The sequence below is a fragment of the Bison bison genome, unplaced genomic scaffold (assembly GCF_000754665.1).
Source record: "Bison bison bison isolate TAMUID 2011002044 unplaced genomic scaffold, Bison_UMD1.0 scf7180017864356, whole genome shotgun sequence".
In the NCBI taxonomy this organism is placed as follows: Eukaryota; Metazoa; Chordata; class Mammalia; order Artiodactyla; family Bovidae; genus Bison; species Bison bison.
Window position 1 is genome coordinate 4,236,413 of NW_011494928.1, and position 17,796 is coordinate 4,254,208.

The 17,796-nt window shown below is 40.9% G+C and overlaps 1 protein-coding gene across 1 annotated transcript in view; it reads left to right on the forward strand.

Moving 5' to 3' along the window:
• Nucleotides 1-12,831, forward strand: part of HEPHL1 (hephaestin-like 1) — a 93,436-nt gene extending 80,605 nt beyond the window's left edge. Inside the window, exons 15-20 of the mRNA XM_010855183.1 lie at nt 3,322-3,428; nt 6,613-6,835; nt 8,144-8,283; nt 11,315-11,477; nt 11,915-11,980; nt 12,070-12,831. Coding sequence (XP_010853485.1) covers nt 3,322-3,428; nt 6,613-6,835; nt 8,144-8,283; nt 11,315-11,477; nt 11,915-11,980; nt 12,070-12,269 — 899 coding nt within the window. The 3' untranslated portion in view covers nt 12,270-12,831. The remainder of the gene's footprint in view (nt 1-3,321; nt 3,429-6,612; nt 6,836-8,143; nt 8,284-11,314; nt 11,478-11,914; nt 11,981-12,069) is intronic.
• Nucleotides 12,832-17,796: the final 4,965 nt, after the last annotated feature.

The following is a 17,796-nucleotide window of genomic DNA, read 5'->3' on the forward strand; positions in this document are numbered from 1 at the left end:
CCATGATGGTGTGATCACTCACCTAGAGCCAGACATCATGGAATGCAAAGTCAAGTGGGCCTTAGGAAGTGTCACTACAAACAAAGCTAGTGGAGGTGATGGAATTCAAGTGCTGCACTCAGTATGCCAGCAAATTTGGAAAACTCAGCAGTGGCCACAAGACTGGAAAAGGTCAGTTTTCATTCCAATCCCAAAGAATGTTCACACTGCCACGCAATTGCACTCATCTCACACACTAGGAAAGTAATGCTCAAAATTCTCCAAGCCAGGCTTCAGAAATATGTGAACCATGAACTTCCAGATGTTCAAGCTGGATTTAGAAAAGGCAGAGGAACTGGAGATCAAATTGCCAACATCTGTTGGGTTATAGAAGAAGCAAGAGAATTCAAAAAACCATCTGCTTCTGTTCTATTGACTATGCTAAAGCCTTTGACTGTGCGGCTCACACCAAACTATGGAAAATTCTTAAAGAGATGGGAATACCAGACCACCTTACCTGCCTCCTGAGAAATCTATATTCAGGTTAAGAAACAACAGTTAGAACTGAACATGGAACACCTGACTGGCTCCAAATTGATAAAGGTATATGCCAAGGCTGTGTATTGTCGCCCTGATTATTTAACTTATATGCAGAGTGTATCATGCAAAATGCTGGGCTGGATGAAGCACAAGCTGGAATCAAGATTGCCAGGAGAAATATCAACAACTTCAGATATGCAGATGACACCACCCTTATGGCAGAAAGTGAAGAAGAACTAAAGAGCCTCTTGATGAAAGTGAAATAGGATAGTGAAAAAGTTGGCTTAAAACTCAACATTCAGAAAACGAAGATCATGGCATCTGGTCCCGTCATTTCATGGCAAATAGATGGGGAACAATGGAAATAGTGAAAAACTTTATTTGTTTGTGCTCTAGAATCACTGTAGATGGTGACTGCAGCCATGAAATTAAAAGATACTTGCTCTTTGGAAGAAAAACCATGACCAACTTAGACAGCCCATTAAAAAGCAGAGACATTACTCTGCCGACAAAGGTCCATCTAGTCAAAGCTATGGTTTTTCCAGTAGTCATGTATGGATGTGAGCATTGGATCATTAAGAAACCTGAGTGCTGAACAATTGATGCTTTTGAACTGTGGTGTCGGAGAAGACTCTTGAGAGTCCCCTGGACTGCAAGGAGATCCAACCAGTCCATCCTAAAGGAAATCAGTCCTGAATATTCATTGGAAGGACTGATGCTGAAGCTGAAACTCCAATACTTTGGCCACTTGATGCGAAGAGCTGACTCATTTGAAAAGACCCTGATGCTGGGAAAGATTGAAGGCGGGAGGAGAAGGAGATGACGGAGGATGAGATGGTTGGATGGCATCACCGACTAGATGGACATGAGTTTGAGTAAACTCATGGAGTTGGTGATAGACAGGGAGGCCTGGCTTGCTGCAGTCCATGGTTCACAAAGAGTTGGACACAATTGAACTGAAGCCCCCTCAGATCTCCTTCTTCTCCCCTTCCTCCATTTTCTTCATCTTCTTTTCATTATATCACTCAACAAACATTTACTGAGCATCCTCTTTTTGTTGAGAACTTGGCTTCCAGGTGGGTGGACAATGGATTGTTTCAACTTTAATAACCCAGCACCAATAGTCACTTGCATTTAGCTGTTTATCTTGTGATTACCAAGGCATGGGGTAAATCATGGAAACTAGACCTAAGTTGATATTACTAAACCAACTGCTTCATGAACAAATACAGACCAAAGTTTCATGCAAGTCTTTTGTTTTGCTTTGTGACTCAGATTCAGCTGTAAATTGTTTGTCCTTATAGGGTGAGGATGGGACTCAGATAGTTCAAAAGGAGATAATTTAAATGAGCCTTTTACAGTGTGATTATCTTGATAACTCATGAGTAATATATGGTTCCTCTGCAAGGCTCTGGGCCAGTCGCAGGGGATTCACAGATATGGGGCCTGACCAGAGGGAGTGCACGCATTTGTTGCTAGTATACATACAAACTAACTCTTGCACGGTGGCTCAGATGGTAAAGAATCTGCCTGAAACATGGGAGACTTAGGTTCAATCCCTGGGTTGGAAAGATCCCCTGGAGAAGGGCATGACAATCTACTTTGGTGTTCTTGCCTGGAGAATTCCATGGACAAAGGAGCCTGGTGGACTACAGTCCATGGGTTGCAAAGAGTCAGACATGACTGAGCAACTAACATTTAGGGCTTTCCCAGGTGGCACTAGCAGTAAAGAACCTGCCTGCCAATGTGGGAGACATAAGAGACATGGATTTGATCCCAGGGTCAGGAAGGTCCCTTGGAGGAGGGCATGGCAACCCACTCCAGTATTCTTGCCTGGAGAATTCCCATGGACAGAGGAACCTAGTGGGCTATAGTCCATTGGGTTGCACAGAGTTGGACACAACTGAAGCGACTTAGCATGCACACATATATACAAATTAACAATTATTGACTGACCTCAATGTGAGGCACTTTCCTAGATATTTTATTTCATTTAATCCTCACAACAGTTTGAAAACTGGGTTGACTAATCCACTTTACAAATAAGGAAACTAAAGTTCTGTGAAGGTTAAGTAGCTTGTCAAAAGCTAAGTGAAATCCAGGCATTGGTCTGGAGTGGGTAGCCATTCCTTTTTCCAGGGCATCTTTCCTATCCAGGGACCAAACCCAGGTCTCCTGATTTGCAGGCAGATTCATTACCATCTGAGCTACCAGGGAAGCTGTCACCTTTCAAAGGTCAGTCAGGTGAGGTAGCTTATCAGAGGTTGAGTGGAAACAAGTCATTAGGGTTGAGATTTGAAACTAGGCCTCTCTGAGTCTCTCTGGTTCCAGCTAGATCTCACTTGCCTGCAGATTAGAATTGCCTGAGAAGCTTAAGGAATATATTTGTACACCAATAATATATTGCAGATATTCTAATTTCATTGGTTTGGGATGAGGTCTGAGCAGTGAGGGTTTACAAAGCTCCCTGGTGACTCCACAAGAAGCCAAGGCTGAGGCCCACGGCAACTCTAGTGTGCTCAAGCATAACTCTTGGGAAGGAGATACAAAATTTGAGGAGAAAAACCATCAAACTAGGATGGAAGGCTGTAATATAGGCTGAAATGAAAATCTGTCATGGTGAACCTGCAAAAAGTCAAGGTATGAGTTTAACAGGAATATTTCTATTGAATGGGTAATTCTCCCCAGCAGTAACTTTAATCAAAATATACAAAGAATCTGTTTGTATTTCTTCAGGTAAATTGTCTGGAACAGAGATCATGTAATTAATTTTTTTTTTCTATTTCTTCTTATTTGTTTCAGGAGAAATAAAAACTTACAGATGGAATGTCCCTAAAAGGTCCGGTCCAGGGCCATCTGACCCAAATTGTATTCCATGGCTTTACTATTCAACAGTAAACTTTGTGAAGGTAAGGTGGAAAGAGCCGCCAAAATGCTCAAAGTGATATGGTTTTCAGTTGACTGTTCAAGTTATCACAATTACAGTGGGTATATATGAAGAGGTATATTGGTTTTAAGCAGGGGTCTCAAACTATGGCCATGCCCATTTGTTTGCATTATTGATAATGAAGTTGAGTATCTGTGATGGAAATGGTATGATTCACAAAGTAAAAAATTCTTGCTTTGTGAAGTGAAGTGAAGTGAAAGTTGCTCAGTCGTGTCTGACTCTTTGCGACCCCATGGACTATGCAGTCTATGGAATTCTCCAGGCCAGAAACTGGAGTGGTTAGCCTTTCCCTTCTCCAGGGGATCGTCTCAACCCAGATCTCCCTCATTGCAGGTGGTTTCTTTACCATCTGAGTCACAAAGGGAGCCACTTGCTATATGGCACTTTACAAAAACAAAGTTTGCTGCCCCTTGATCTAAAGTGTAGGGGAAAAAAATGAGATCTCAAATTACTAAATTTAGAACTTATAAGGAAGTTTGAAGCAAGAGAAGATATGTAAATTAGATAAGCAAAAAATAAATATATATTTTAATTTTTAACATGGTTTATGATGTTACCCAGTTTTAAAATCCTTACCAGTACCATCAGGGCTCAGGAAAGAAAACACACTCCATAAAAACTTAGTAACTGAAATCACAAACTATTTGAATGATAAATAGGCTAACTTTACTTAGAAATTAAAGGCAAGGATTCAATATTGAACTTGAGTCAGATATGTATGTATAAAACATCTAGTCTTGAATTATGTATCATAATTGAAGTCCAAACTAAGGTCATATCTGATATAATTAGTGTCTTTGTACTGGAAAGCACAAGAGTTCAGGGGAAACATACCAGACACTTGAAAAAAAACAACAAAAACCAAAGTAGAATCATGGGAAGTCCACTTTTTTTGCTGATTGCTTTGTTCATCCCAACAAATATTTATTGAGTCGTTGTGATGTGCAAATGACCTCACCAAGTACTATGAGGGTTGAAAATATTCTTGTCTTGAAGGAATTTATCATCTTTGGGGGAAATAATACATGTGTACATCCATAATTATATCACAATTCTGAATCTGGTGACTTTTATAGGACATGTTCGATCCCTGGTCCGAGAGATAATATCCCACAGGCTGCAGGGTGGGGCCAAAAAACAAAACGATCTTACACTAGAAGGATGGTGGATAGAATGAAGAGAAAGTCACAGAACAGACTCTGAAGGGGAAAAAAATGTAAGATTTGATAGCAAATGAGATGGGACGACCCCTGGCAGAGGAAATGGCGAGCCACTCCAGCATTCTTGCGTGGAAAATTCCATGGACAGAGGAGCCTGGTGGCTACAGTCCATAGGGCTGCAAAGAGTCCAGCATCATTTAGCAACTGAGTACACACCCACGCACAACGTGGGACAAAGTGAGGAAAATGACGAATTAAACACTGATAATCAAGTTTTCTGACTTAAGTGACAGGGAATATCATAGTGCTATTAACAGAAATAGAGAATTCAGGAGAAGGAAATGGTTTGAGGGAAATACTAAAATTCACCTTAGAAAGGCTTATGAGCAGATTGAATTATTGCAGGAGGCATCCAGCTGGAATATTTAAATAGGCAGATGGAAATGTGGGAGTTCAAAAGAAAGCTCAGGGCTGAATAACTCAATATGAAAATCATTCATGGGCTCATATCAATTTTTTGCCAATTGCTTTGTGCATCCCAACAAATATTTATTGAGCCGTTGTGATGTGCAAATGACCTCACTAAGTACTATGAGGGCTGAAAATATTCTTGTCTTGAAGGAATTTATCATCTTTGGGGGATAGAAAATGGAATATAAGCATTTGTATATAGTTATAAATACAATCCCACTTGAGTATCACCTCACACTGGACAGAATGGCCATCATTAAAAAGTCTACAAATAATAAATGCTGGAGAGGGTGTGGAGAAAAGGAAACCCTCCTACATTGTTGGTGGGAATGTGAATTGGTACAGCCACTTTGGAGAATAGGATGGAGGTTTCTCAGAAAACTAAAAACAGAGTTAGCATATGATCCAGCAATCTTATTTCTGGGCATATAACCCAGAGAAAACCATAATTCAAAAAGATATGTGCAATGTTCATAGCAGCACTATTTACAATAAACAAAACAGGGAAGCAACCTAAACGTCCAGTGACAGATGAATGGGTAAAGAACATGTCGTGTGTATATATATACACACACATACACACTCAATGTCTGAATATTACTCAGCCATTAAAAAATGAAATAAAACCATTTGGAGCAAAATAGATGGAACTAGAGATGATTACACAAAGTCAGTCAGTCAAAGACAAATATTGTATGAAATCACTTATGTGTGGAATCTAAAAAAATGATACAAATGAACTTACTTACCAAACAGAAATATGCTTACAGACATAGAAAAAAATTTATGGTTACCAAAGAAGAAAACAAGGGGTGGGGGATAAATTAGGAGTTTGGGATTAATAGATACACACAGCATACAAAATTGGAGAAGGAATTGGCAACCCACTCCAGTATTCTTGTCTGGAAAATCCCATGGATACAGGAGGCTGGTGGACTACAGTCCGTGGGGTCACAGAGTCAGACACGACTGAGCACACACCACCACCACATACAAAATAGATAAACAACAAGGACTTACTGTATACAGGGAACTATATTCAATATCTTGTAGTAACTGATAATGGGAAAGAATCTGTAAAGTAATACATATACATATATATATACGCATAACTGAATCACTTTGTTGTACATCTGAAGCTAATACAACATTGTAAATCCACTATACTTCAATAAAAAAATATAGTCTCACTTGAAAAACACACAGGAAAATAGAAATAAGCATTCATTTATTCAACAAATATTTATTGCACACCTTCTATGTAGTAGACAGCCCAGCTCTGGAGACTCAACAGTGAGTAAAGAACACAGCCTCAGCCCTCATAAAGCTCACTCTCAGCAAATTTTTAGAAATAATCTTAAATTTTAGCAAAGATCGCCCTGATTCTTCAGGGTTTCTTAGTACTTATTTCATGGTCAATTGTCTTTTAGTCTTTTTGCAATGACTCTTACAAGCAACTAATCTGTGTTATTAAATTATTTAAAGCTTTTCTAATTCAGTTTATTTTTCTTTCAGGATACATACAGTGGTTTGGTGGGTCCTCTGATTACATGCAGAGAAGGAGTGTTGAATGAAAAGGGAAGAAGAAGCGACGTTGATTATGAATTTGCTCTCTTGTTTTTGGTATTTAATGAGAATGAATCCTGGTATCTGGATGACAATATTAAGAAGTATCTTAATAAAGATCCACGAGATTTTAAGCCCTCTGATGATTTTGAGGAGAGCAACAAAATGCATGGTATATCAGAGGTTTAAAAAGGAGACCCTTGTTGAGATAAGTCCATAGAAATCTGTGGAAGGTCCCAGCCTCCTTCTCTGAGCCCTTCTCCATTCCCATGCGCACCTTGATAGAACAAAATCCTCCAAAGCTTTCCTTCAGAGGGAACCAGCCAAACCACTGACTGGCTGCCAGCAAGGTCCAGTGAGGTTCCGGACCATCTGTTTAGGCAGCTGTGTCTCTGAATGCTGGGATCCCTAAACTATAAGACTGTAAAGTAATTCCTAGGAAATGAATGATCACTTATTGGTATATTTGTATAAGAATACAGGATAACCTGTACTTGATCAAATTTAAGGGCCTGGTTTAACTGTCTCTGGAACATGAAACACTATCACCAAATTTCTGTTTTAATGTGTCTGTTATGTAATTCTTTGAAATTTAAGGTACTTCTTGTTTTTTAAGTGGAAGTAATGTGTTTTAATTGACATATCTACACTCTATCACCAAGATCTACTTTTGACCAACAGTGTGCAAAAAGATAGGTCCTGCCCAAGATAAGAAAGCTAGTTAATTGCTAACATTGATTAGAATATAGCAACCTGATTTCTGATTCAGCTACTCTCTCCCCTACAATTTTGCCTCCCTCTATGCAAAGTTTCTTAGGCTCTCTCCTTTTAGTGAATGTAACTCATTTGGTTGTGTCATGACACACAGAATAAAAAGTTTGTAGAAAACAGAGGAATGAAATCCCTATCTACCATGTCAGCCTAGCTTGAGCTTGCTTTAGTCATTGTTAGATCATGGGCTCAGGCCTGTGGGAAACTTTCCTTCTCTTGGAACCTTTTCTTCTCTTGGAGATTGAGCCAAGTTTAGCAACTTGCCCTAAGCTAGTTCTCAGAAAATGAAATATTAATTGAACCTTTTAATTGGTTCAATTTTGATTTATATAAACTTGATTCTCCATGCTTGTGTTCACTCAGCTGTAGAATGGTGTAAATCTGGTGACCCCACACATGAGTCTGTAATCCACTCTATAAAAAGAATATTTCAAATAAACAACCAACCAACCAACATGTACTGCTACCCAAGAGAGAGCTTTTAAAAACAAACCTCTATTTCTCTTTTCTGGCTCTCTTTTATAAAGATTTCTTACTACTCTGAATTTTGGGTCTAAAATGGTGGGGACATTGGTAAGTGTGAGTGGGATGGTTACATGTTTATCAGGCAAATGAAAATGTTGGTGACATAAAGATCTTCTTGAATTGTTTCTAAAACCAGATTAAGTAATCATCACTAACAAGAGGCTGTTTTTTTTTACCTTCTTAGCTATTAATGGGAAGATTTATGGGAACCTTCATGGACTCGTCATGAATGAAGACACAATGACCAACTGGTACCTGTTAGGAGTAGGAGATGAAGTGGACATACACACCATTCATTATCATGCTGAGAGCTTTCTTTTCAAGGTTCGTGTAAGAGAAATGCTTTGGGGAAGACATTGAATTAACAGATTCAATATATTTCCATTGTGAAATTAGAGTTATTTGACAATAAGGCTTTCACAAGCCACAAGGGGTGGTAGTGAATGCTAGAGAATGGAACAGAGAAATATGATTATGTCCTTCCCCTGACAAATATTTCTTAATATGTATTTTTTTGTGCTTTAAAAAGAAAAAAAACTCTCTGAGCTTCAAATGAGAGTTTTGTTATCAGTTGCTGCTGCTGCTGCTAAGTCGCTTCATTCGTGTCTGACTCTGTGCGACCCCATAGATGGCAGCCCACATGGGGATAATTCCAACCACTCTGGAGTATGCTATTAATATCGCAAATGAAGGCATCCATAGTATTTTGTCCCTTTTCCTTTTTTTCTTTTCTTTTTCCTCTCCTGTTTCTTTTCTATGTGCTTCACCAACAGAATAGCTCTCTCTAGTAAATGAGATATTTCAAGCTTTGTCTTGGGTCCGAAATGTTACCTTGACTTTTGCCCTAGTGGACTGGGCTCTACCACGTATGGCTTCCTGCCTTTCAAGCATCAAGCTGTGCTATCTGACTGGTGAATCACCTGTGGAGCAGTTTAAGAAACAGATTGCCAGGCTCCACTCCAGACCTGATGAATCAGAATCCCTGGGATAAGGTCCAAATGTCTGTCATCTCAGGTGCTGTGCAGTCTACAAGGAAGTAGATAGAAATGAATAATCATGTCTAATCTGCAAGGAAAACTTGCACTGCTCCTTTTCCAGTCACACAGAAATAAATAGTAACTAATGAAACATTTAATATCCTCTCCCCTCAGTATATTTATTCAACACAGTTTAAGATAGAAAGTACTAACCTAACAGTGATTATATTAAGTTTCATATATTAAATGTCTATGATACTTTTCAGAATTTGGCTGTTTTAATCCACATTTAAAAATTATATTAAAATATATAAAATTTATAAAAACAAAATTATTTTATATACATATAAAATTATTATATACCTAAATATTTCCAACTAAGGTATAATTTACACTGAGTATAATGCACCCTGGGGCTTCCCTGGTGCCTCAGCAGTAAAGAACCCAGCTGCCAACGCAGGAGACATGGGTTTGACCCCTGGGTGGGGAAGATACCCTGGAGAAAGAAATGGTAACCCTCAACAATATTCTTGCCTGGGAAATCCCATGGACAGAGGAGCCTAGCTGGCTACAGTCAATGGGGTTGCAAAGAGCTGAACGTAACTTAGTGACTAAATGACAACAACAAAATTCACTCTGTTTAGCATACACTTCTGTTGTGATAAGCACATACAGTGGTGTAACTAACCCTAATCAAAATATAGAACACCTCCATCAACCCCTAAAATGTCCCCTTTGCACCTTCTAGAGTCAGCTCCTTTCCCATGTTTAACCCCTGGCAACCACTGATTTGTTTTTGTCTCTATAATTTTGCCTTTTCTGAAGTGTCTTATAAATTAAATCATACAGCCTATAGCATTATTAATCTGGCTTGTTTAATTTTGTATTGGCATTTAAAGTGCATCCACCACATTGTATAAGCAGTGTGTTCCATCCCGTTGTTGAACAGTATTCCATTGTATGAATGTATTGCAGTTTGTTTATTTGTTCCCCTATTGAGAGACATTTGGGTTGTTTCCAGTTTGGGGTTATTAAAAATAAAGTCATTATAAACATTTGTGAACGTGGTTTCATGTGAACATGTTTTTCCTTTCCCTTGAGAAAATACCTAGGGGGTAGATTACTAGTTGTTGTTGTTAAGTTGCTAAGTTGTATTTCAGTCTTTGCAACCCTGTGGACTGTATCCTGCAAGACTCCTCTGTCCATGGAATTATCCAGGCAAGAATACTTGAGTGGGTTGCTATTTCTTTCTCCAGGGGATCTTCCTGACCCAGGGATCGAACTCATGTCTCCTGGGTTGGCCGGTGGATTCTTTACCACTGAGCCCCGGTACATATATGATTAACTTCAATAAAACTTCCAAACTATGTTCCAGAGAGACAGTACACTTTTCTCTCCTATCAGACATGTATGAGGGTACCACTTTTCCACATCCACATGAACACTGGCTATCTTTCATTCTTATTGTTTCTTAGCCAGCCATTTAAGCATTGGGTTGACCACAAAGTTCGTTCACATTTTTCAATACGATCTTATGAAACCTGAATGAACTTTTTGGCTAACCCAATATATATATTGGTATCTCATTGTTTTTCATTTGCATTTTCCTAATGGCTAATGATATTGAGTATCTTTTCATATGCTTTTCTATCATCGGCCATCTGTAAATCTCCAAAGTTGTAGAATTCATGGATAGTTGTTCATAACATTCCTTTACTATCCTTTTTAATGTCTATAAAGTCTTAGTGATAGACCTCCTTTCATTTCTGATATTTGTAATCTGTGGGTTTTTTTTTTTTCCTCTGTCAGTTTGTCTAAAGTTTTGCTGCATAACAAATTCACCCTAAGATGTAGTGCCCTAAAGCAACACACTCTTATTATCTCACAATCTCTCTGGGTTAGGCTGGAAAGAGTTTAGCTCATTGATTCTGATTCAGCATCTCTTGTGAGGGTACAATCAAGATGACAACTGGAGTTACAGTCATTAGGTTTGACAGCAGCTGGAGGATCCATTTCCAAGCTCACTCACAGGACTATGGGCCAGAGGCTTCAGTTCTTTACCATGACATGGGAGCTGGCTTCCCTAGAGTGAGCGATCCAGTGGGAGAGAAAGGGAAGCAGAATGCCATTTGCTTCTGCCATATGCTGGTGGCTTCAAGGACCAACCGTCAGATAGTAGTGTGAGAGGGGACTACCAAGGTACTGAGTACCAGGAGACAGGGATCACTGGGGACCAGCACAGGTTGGTTTCCATACAGTTCATCAATGTTACTGATTTGTTCAAAGAACCAGCTTTTGGTTTCTTTATCTTTATTATGTTTCTATTCTTCATTTAATTGATTTCTGCTCTTATCTTTATTATTTCCTTCTACCTGCAGATAGGTAAATCTTACCGAGAAGATGTACATGACCTCTTTCCCGGGACATTCCAAACCATTGAACTGTTTGCAGATCACCCAGGGACGTGGTTGTTACATTGTCATGTGTCTGACCATATTCATGCTGGCATGGAGACAACCTACACAGTCCTTCGAAACATAGGTACTGTTTTCTGTCTGTAATGCCAGCTGATAGTACCAGGCTTCTTGCAGACTTTGAAAACAGGAAGCATGAGGGCCTCCAAGGAGCTCAGAGTCAAGTAAGAGAGACAGACCTGTAACTGTAGTAGACTATGGTATATGCCAAGATAAAGTGCAGGGTACAGGGTTCAGTGACAGCAGCAGGGGGCAATGATTAACAGGCTGGGGGACATGAACCCAGGTTCCACGGGTGGATATCTTAATAGGTGAGCAGAAGTTTGCAGGGTGGATGGGGTATGCTGGCACGAAATAGGCACAGTGACTATCCAATAAAGGCTTACAGATACTGATAGGATCAAGTCTTTGTTGGTGAAATGACTTAACTCTGGAAACAACTCAGGTAGTGAAAAGAATCTGCTTCTATTGTTTATAAACCATCACATTGTCTTCTTTGTCCAGACAACAGGATTCCATACTCCACCAAGTCTCCTTCTGGAGGTGCATCCGGATCCGCGCCCTCTAACGGTAACGATGCCCGCCCCGACCCTGTAGTCAATGGTCGGGATTCACTCCGCAGGGAAAGTGCCCTGACAGCTCGCGTTTCTTTTGCACAGAATCCGGCGAGGAGCAGCTCTACTTCTTTGGCCAGAGTCTGGATCCCAGAGGAGCACGAGCAGCCTTGGTCATTCTCTTCGTCCTCGGCCTCCTCCTTCTGGTCCTCTCGGTGGTCCTCTCGCTCAAGCTGTGCTCCGCGAGGCCGCGGGCGGCGTACCAGGAGGTCCAGTCCTGCGCGCTCCCCACCGACGCCCTGTGACCCCCGCGTCCTCGGCAGGGAGAAGGAACAGGGCACCGCTCCCCGAGGACCCTGCCGCCACTTCCCGGGTCAGGCTCCGATCCTCTGGAACACAGTCAAAGCAATGTGCTTTTCTTTATTTACTTTTAAAGGGGCTGTGAATAATCCTCAGGTATAAAATAGAAATAGAAGAGTGGGCGTGACTGAGAAAGCAGACCCAGTCTGTTCTCTGAATGAGCTCGTCGAAGTGCGAAGACCCTCTGAAAGATACCTTTGTTTTCCATCTTTCATAATTCTTAAACAGTGCTTCCTTACCATCAAAGTCTCTATATATGGACAGTTTCGGGAAAGAGTTACACTGCCTCAGACATCTAACTGGAATGGCACTGATTTTTCATCTCTGTTATGCAAGATGCTTCCTTTAGAGGTTCCAGGAAAAATAACTTTCTGGGGTGTCCCTGAAAATGTCTAAATCAGTATCTGCTGATAAAATTTGATCAAATGACTTTTTTGGAGGCTTTAGCCAGCTCCCCTGGCCTTTTCCCTTTTAATATAAATAGCCTGTGCACTGTTTGCTACAAGAAGCAAAGTTATATGCATTTTTAAAAAATACTGTTTTTATGTAAACCTGTAGAGATATTTGAATGTTTACATTGAGTTGAATGTTTACAACTCACTTCATTTATACATTTTTTACAATATGTTTCTGTGGCAATGTTTGTATTTTCAAAGATCAATCAAAGAATTTGTATTTCAGAATGTGGAGGGCTGGAATCTGAAATAGCAGGCTAGATTCTCCCACTGTGAGTCAAGACACTCCCTGAGAGTTTAGTGGAAGCTTCCAAGGGGAGGGAAACTTGGCGGGAGGGAAACTTTGCAGGAAGCAAGCCTGGCCTTGATTCTTGAGTCTGATTTTTCACTGTTAGGAGGATCTTTCCCAGGCTCCATCTTTTATGAAATAAAGACAGTGTCATCATGTGAAAAACACCAGAAGGAATTCATCAATGCAGCTGACTGGCTGGGAGGAGAAAGACATAGTCTTTGATGGGAAGAGGAAAGAAAAGGCTAATAAAAGAGAGTCCCGGTAGCAAATTTTTAAACCAATAAATCAACTTTGAGATATATTTTTATAATTTTCAAGTCTCAAATGCCAAATAAAATATTGAACAACTAAGCTCAACCCATTAAGAGGCAATCCATACTCTGTATATATATGCCTCAGCTCTAGGTGTAAGATTGATAAAAGTAACATTGTTTATTACTAGACTGAGAAATTGCCCTTAGCCCATGCTGCTGTGAGATGGGGGCTGTTAGTACATCTGCCTTAGCAGTGGGTTACAGGGCTGTCCAAGTGAACAAGTAGGACCTAATAAATATTGGTGGAGGGACCTTTCATACTGTCTTATCTTCATCTTGGTGAAGGGAAATGAGTAATTTGATAGAAGCTATAGTCTTACATAAACAGGATGCAAATGCTAATAGTTCTGTTCATAGTTTGCTTGAATGTCATATCAAACATGATACCCAAGGATCTGAATTCCAGACTGCTAACCACTGATAATGTGATTTTTAGTATGTGCTTACAGTTTTCAGACATGTGTAGGCTATATAATTTCATAATATTAATCATGATAAATGCCTTATTTATAACTGACCTAGAAAACAAATTATTTACTTGTAAGTCTTTTCCTTTTCTCTTAGCTTATTTTTTTTTAATGAAAATGAAACCACAAAGTAGTTTGATTATACCATTTCTCTTTTTAATAAAGTTTCATGTATCATAAAGATAGCTATTTACAGTTTTTTTTTCAACGCCCTACCTGAGGTCTGCTGCTACTGCTAAGTCGCTTCAGTTGTGTCCGACTCTGTGCGACCCCACAGATGGCAGCCCACCAGGCTCCGCCGTCCCTGGGATTCTCCAGGCAAGAACACTGGAGTGGGTTGCCATTTCCTTCTCCAATGCATGAAAGTGGAAAGTGAAAGTGAAGTCGCTCAGTCGTGTCCAACTCCTAGCGACCCCATGGACTGCAGCCTACCAGGCTCCTTGGTCCATAGGATTTTCCAGGCAAGAGTACTGGAGTGGGGTGCCATTGCCTTCTCCAACCTGAGGTCTAGTAATAGGTAAATTTTTTACCTGGAGCAGGCGATTAGTTAAAAGAGAATTATTTTTTAGATATTTAGCAACTATCCTAGTTATACTCATTAGAGGAAATGAAAAGTGACAATATATATATACAGATAATGTTGTTGTTGTTTAGTTGTTAGGTTGTGTCTGACTCTTTTACAACCGCATGGAATGTAGCCCGCCAGCCTCCTCTGTCCATGGAATTTCAAGCAAAAATACTGGAGTGGGTTGCCATTTCCTACTGCAAGGGATCTTCCCAACCCAGGGATTAAACCCATTTCTCCTGCATTGACAGGCAGAATCTGTACCATTGAGCCACCTGGGAAGCCCACAGATAACACGACTCTCACCAAGTATTGTTTTCTCAGAGGTACCACACTTCTTCATGCTCAGCCTCACTCTGCTGAGAAAATGAATCACATTTATACATGTCTTTTCCTCTTGTTACAACAGAAGATGTGTGCCTGCTCCTGGCAGGGCCAGTCTCTCTGGACTCTGGAGATTGCATCCCTTCTTGCTTTCTCAAGAACTTAATTCCTTTAGTCATCTGTTTTCCCTCCTGCACGAAGTTATCAGCAATACCTTCCATTAAAAACAGACAGCAAACAAACAATCACTGTCTTTAACTCCATAACCTGCTCCAACACAGGTCCTCTGTTCCCTTGATAGCAGAACTGAAAGTGCTGTCCACACTTGTCTCTGTCTCCTCACCAGATGCATGCCTCCACCTGTTCCAAAGGTTTCCCTTCCAGAGGGCCCTGCCCAACTCTGCACCCCAGTCTGCTGTTATCAAAACCATCACGACTATAATGATAATGGAAATGATTCCACGTTCTGTGGCCTCTTCCCAGTCTTTATCTTACTTAACCTCTCAGTAACACTTGGCAGCTCCTTCCTTCTGGATACCCTCTAGTTCCCTGGCTCCATAACATGACCTGCCAACCTTCCTTCTTCCGCAGCAGCTATTTCCTTTCAGTCTCTTGCGAGTTCCTTCTCCTCCCTCTGACTTACATCTTAGCATGCCTCCCGACTTGAACTGGGCCCTTTTCTTCGTTCGGCCCTCCGGGGTGGGCTGAATAGTATAGCCAAAGATTCCAGGTCCCACTCCCTGAACCTGTGAATGTTATCCTGTATAGCAAAAAGACTGCAGCTATGATTGTTACAAATCTTGAGATAGGAAGTTTATATCGGATTACCCAGATTGGCCCTAAATGTAACCACAGTGTTCTTATGGGGCTTCCCAGGTGGCACAGTGGTAAATAATCTGCCTGCTGATGCAAGAGACATGGGTTTGATCCTTGGGATCAGGAAGATCCCCTGAAAGAGAAAATGTGGCAACTCACTCCAGTATTCTTGGCTGGGAAATTCCATGGACAGAGGAGCCTGATGGGCTACAGTCCATGGTGGGAAGAGTTGGACACAGAAGAGTGACTGAGTATGCATGCAAGCACGGTGTTTGTATAAAAAAAGATGAGGGAGCTATGGGACACATGAAGGAAGGTGCTATGCTGCTGGCTTTGGAGATGCAGGAATGCTTTCTCAAGTTTGGAAAAGGCAAAGGACCGGATTCTCCCCTCGAGCCTCTGGAGGCCTGCTGGCACCTTGACTTTATTGCAGTGAAACTGATTTTGAACTTCAGATTTCCAGAACTGTTGAAAAATAAATGTGGGACTGTTGAAAAATAAATAACCCTGGTGGTCCGGTGGTTAAGAATCTGCCTTCCAATGCAGGGGACTCAGGTTTGATCCCTGACTGGGGAACTACGATCCTACATGCTGAGGGGTAACTAAGCCTGAAACATGTAACTAGAGAAGCCTGCTGCGCTGCTGTGAGGACCCAGAGCAGACAAAGAGATGAAAGATAAACGTGTGCCACCAAGTCAGCGGTAGTTTGTTATACCCCCTCCATAGGTTATTTCACTCATCTTCCTGGATCTGAAAATCATCTTTATGCTAATAAATTCAAAATGTATTTCTTCCTAGGCTGCAGACTCCAAACCCTGCTTGAGCAGATCATGGAGGCAGTCCCTGTCGCTTCTGTCCCTCTAAGCACAGTCCACACAGCTGCAACAGTGCTCCTCCAAATCCGATCAGATCACTTAACCTGGTAAATTTCCTTTACTGTCTTTTGGTTTCACTTTTAACAATATCCAAACTCCTTACCTTCATCTATAAAACTCAGACTGATTTGGCTGCCCCTGATGGCCATATCTCCAGCTTTACCTCTGACTCCTCTCTGTTTCAGCTTTCCTGTGCCCTGCTAGTTCCTTCTTGCCTCAGGACCTTTGCACACACTGCTTTCTGTGCCTGGAGTGCTCTTTCTTTCCAGCACCCTCATCCTCTTTCCTAGTTCAGATGTAAGCTTCCCAGACTGCCCTCTCTAAAGTGGACCCCTCCCAAGTTATTTCTAATTTCCATTATTTTCTTTAGTTGCCCTAATCCTGGGACATATCCATCTTACCTGTTAGTTTGACTTTTGTCTGTCTCCTTGAAATCTAGGCTCCATGGAAACAAGGACCTCAGACTTTTTTGCTCACTGCTGCACCCCAGCACGGACCACAGTGCAGATACACAATAGTTGCTCAGCAAATATTACTTACAGAAATAAATGAATATATAAACAGAACAGACCATGTAGTGGGCTTAACTCTCTTGACTTTGACTATTTTGGTCACAGAAGATTTCATATCCAAATGTCAAGCGTCTCTAACAAACAAAACAATGGTTTTGGGACCATAGCTATGAGGCCCACAGCTGCTTTGGCTTCCTTCTAACAAATGACACTGGAGTAAGGAGAGGGGGGAGGGAGGCTTTAGAGGAGGTGAAGTCGCTCAGTCATGTCTGACTCTTTGCAACACCAAGGACTATAGCCTACCAGGCTCTTCCATCCATGGGATTTTCCAGGTAAGAGTACTGGAGTGGGTTGCCATTTCCTTCTCCAGAGGAGGATGTGTTATTTAATCCCTAAATGCACCTTATAGCAATAAAGGGGGAGACAAACACTAAATCAATGGACAGTTAAACACATACTTGTTGAACTGTAATTGAAACAGAAGATATTAAGAAGAGGTAGCAAGAATACACAGAAGAGCTGTACAAAAAAGATCTTCACGACCCAGATAATCACAATGGTGTGATCATTCACCTAGAGCCAGACATCCTGGAATGTGAAGTTAAGTGGGCCTTAGAAAGCATCACTACGAACAAAGCTAGTGGAGGTGATGGAATTCCAGTTGAGCTATTTCAAATCCTGAAAGATGATGCTGTGAAAGTGTTGCACTCAATATGCCAGCGAATTTGGAAAACTCAGCAGTGACCACAGGACTGGAAAAGGTCAGTTTTCATTCCAATCCTAAAGAAAGGCAATGCCAAAGAATGCTCAAACTACTGCACAACTGCACTCATCTCACATGCTAGTAAAGTA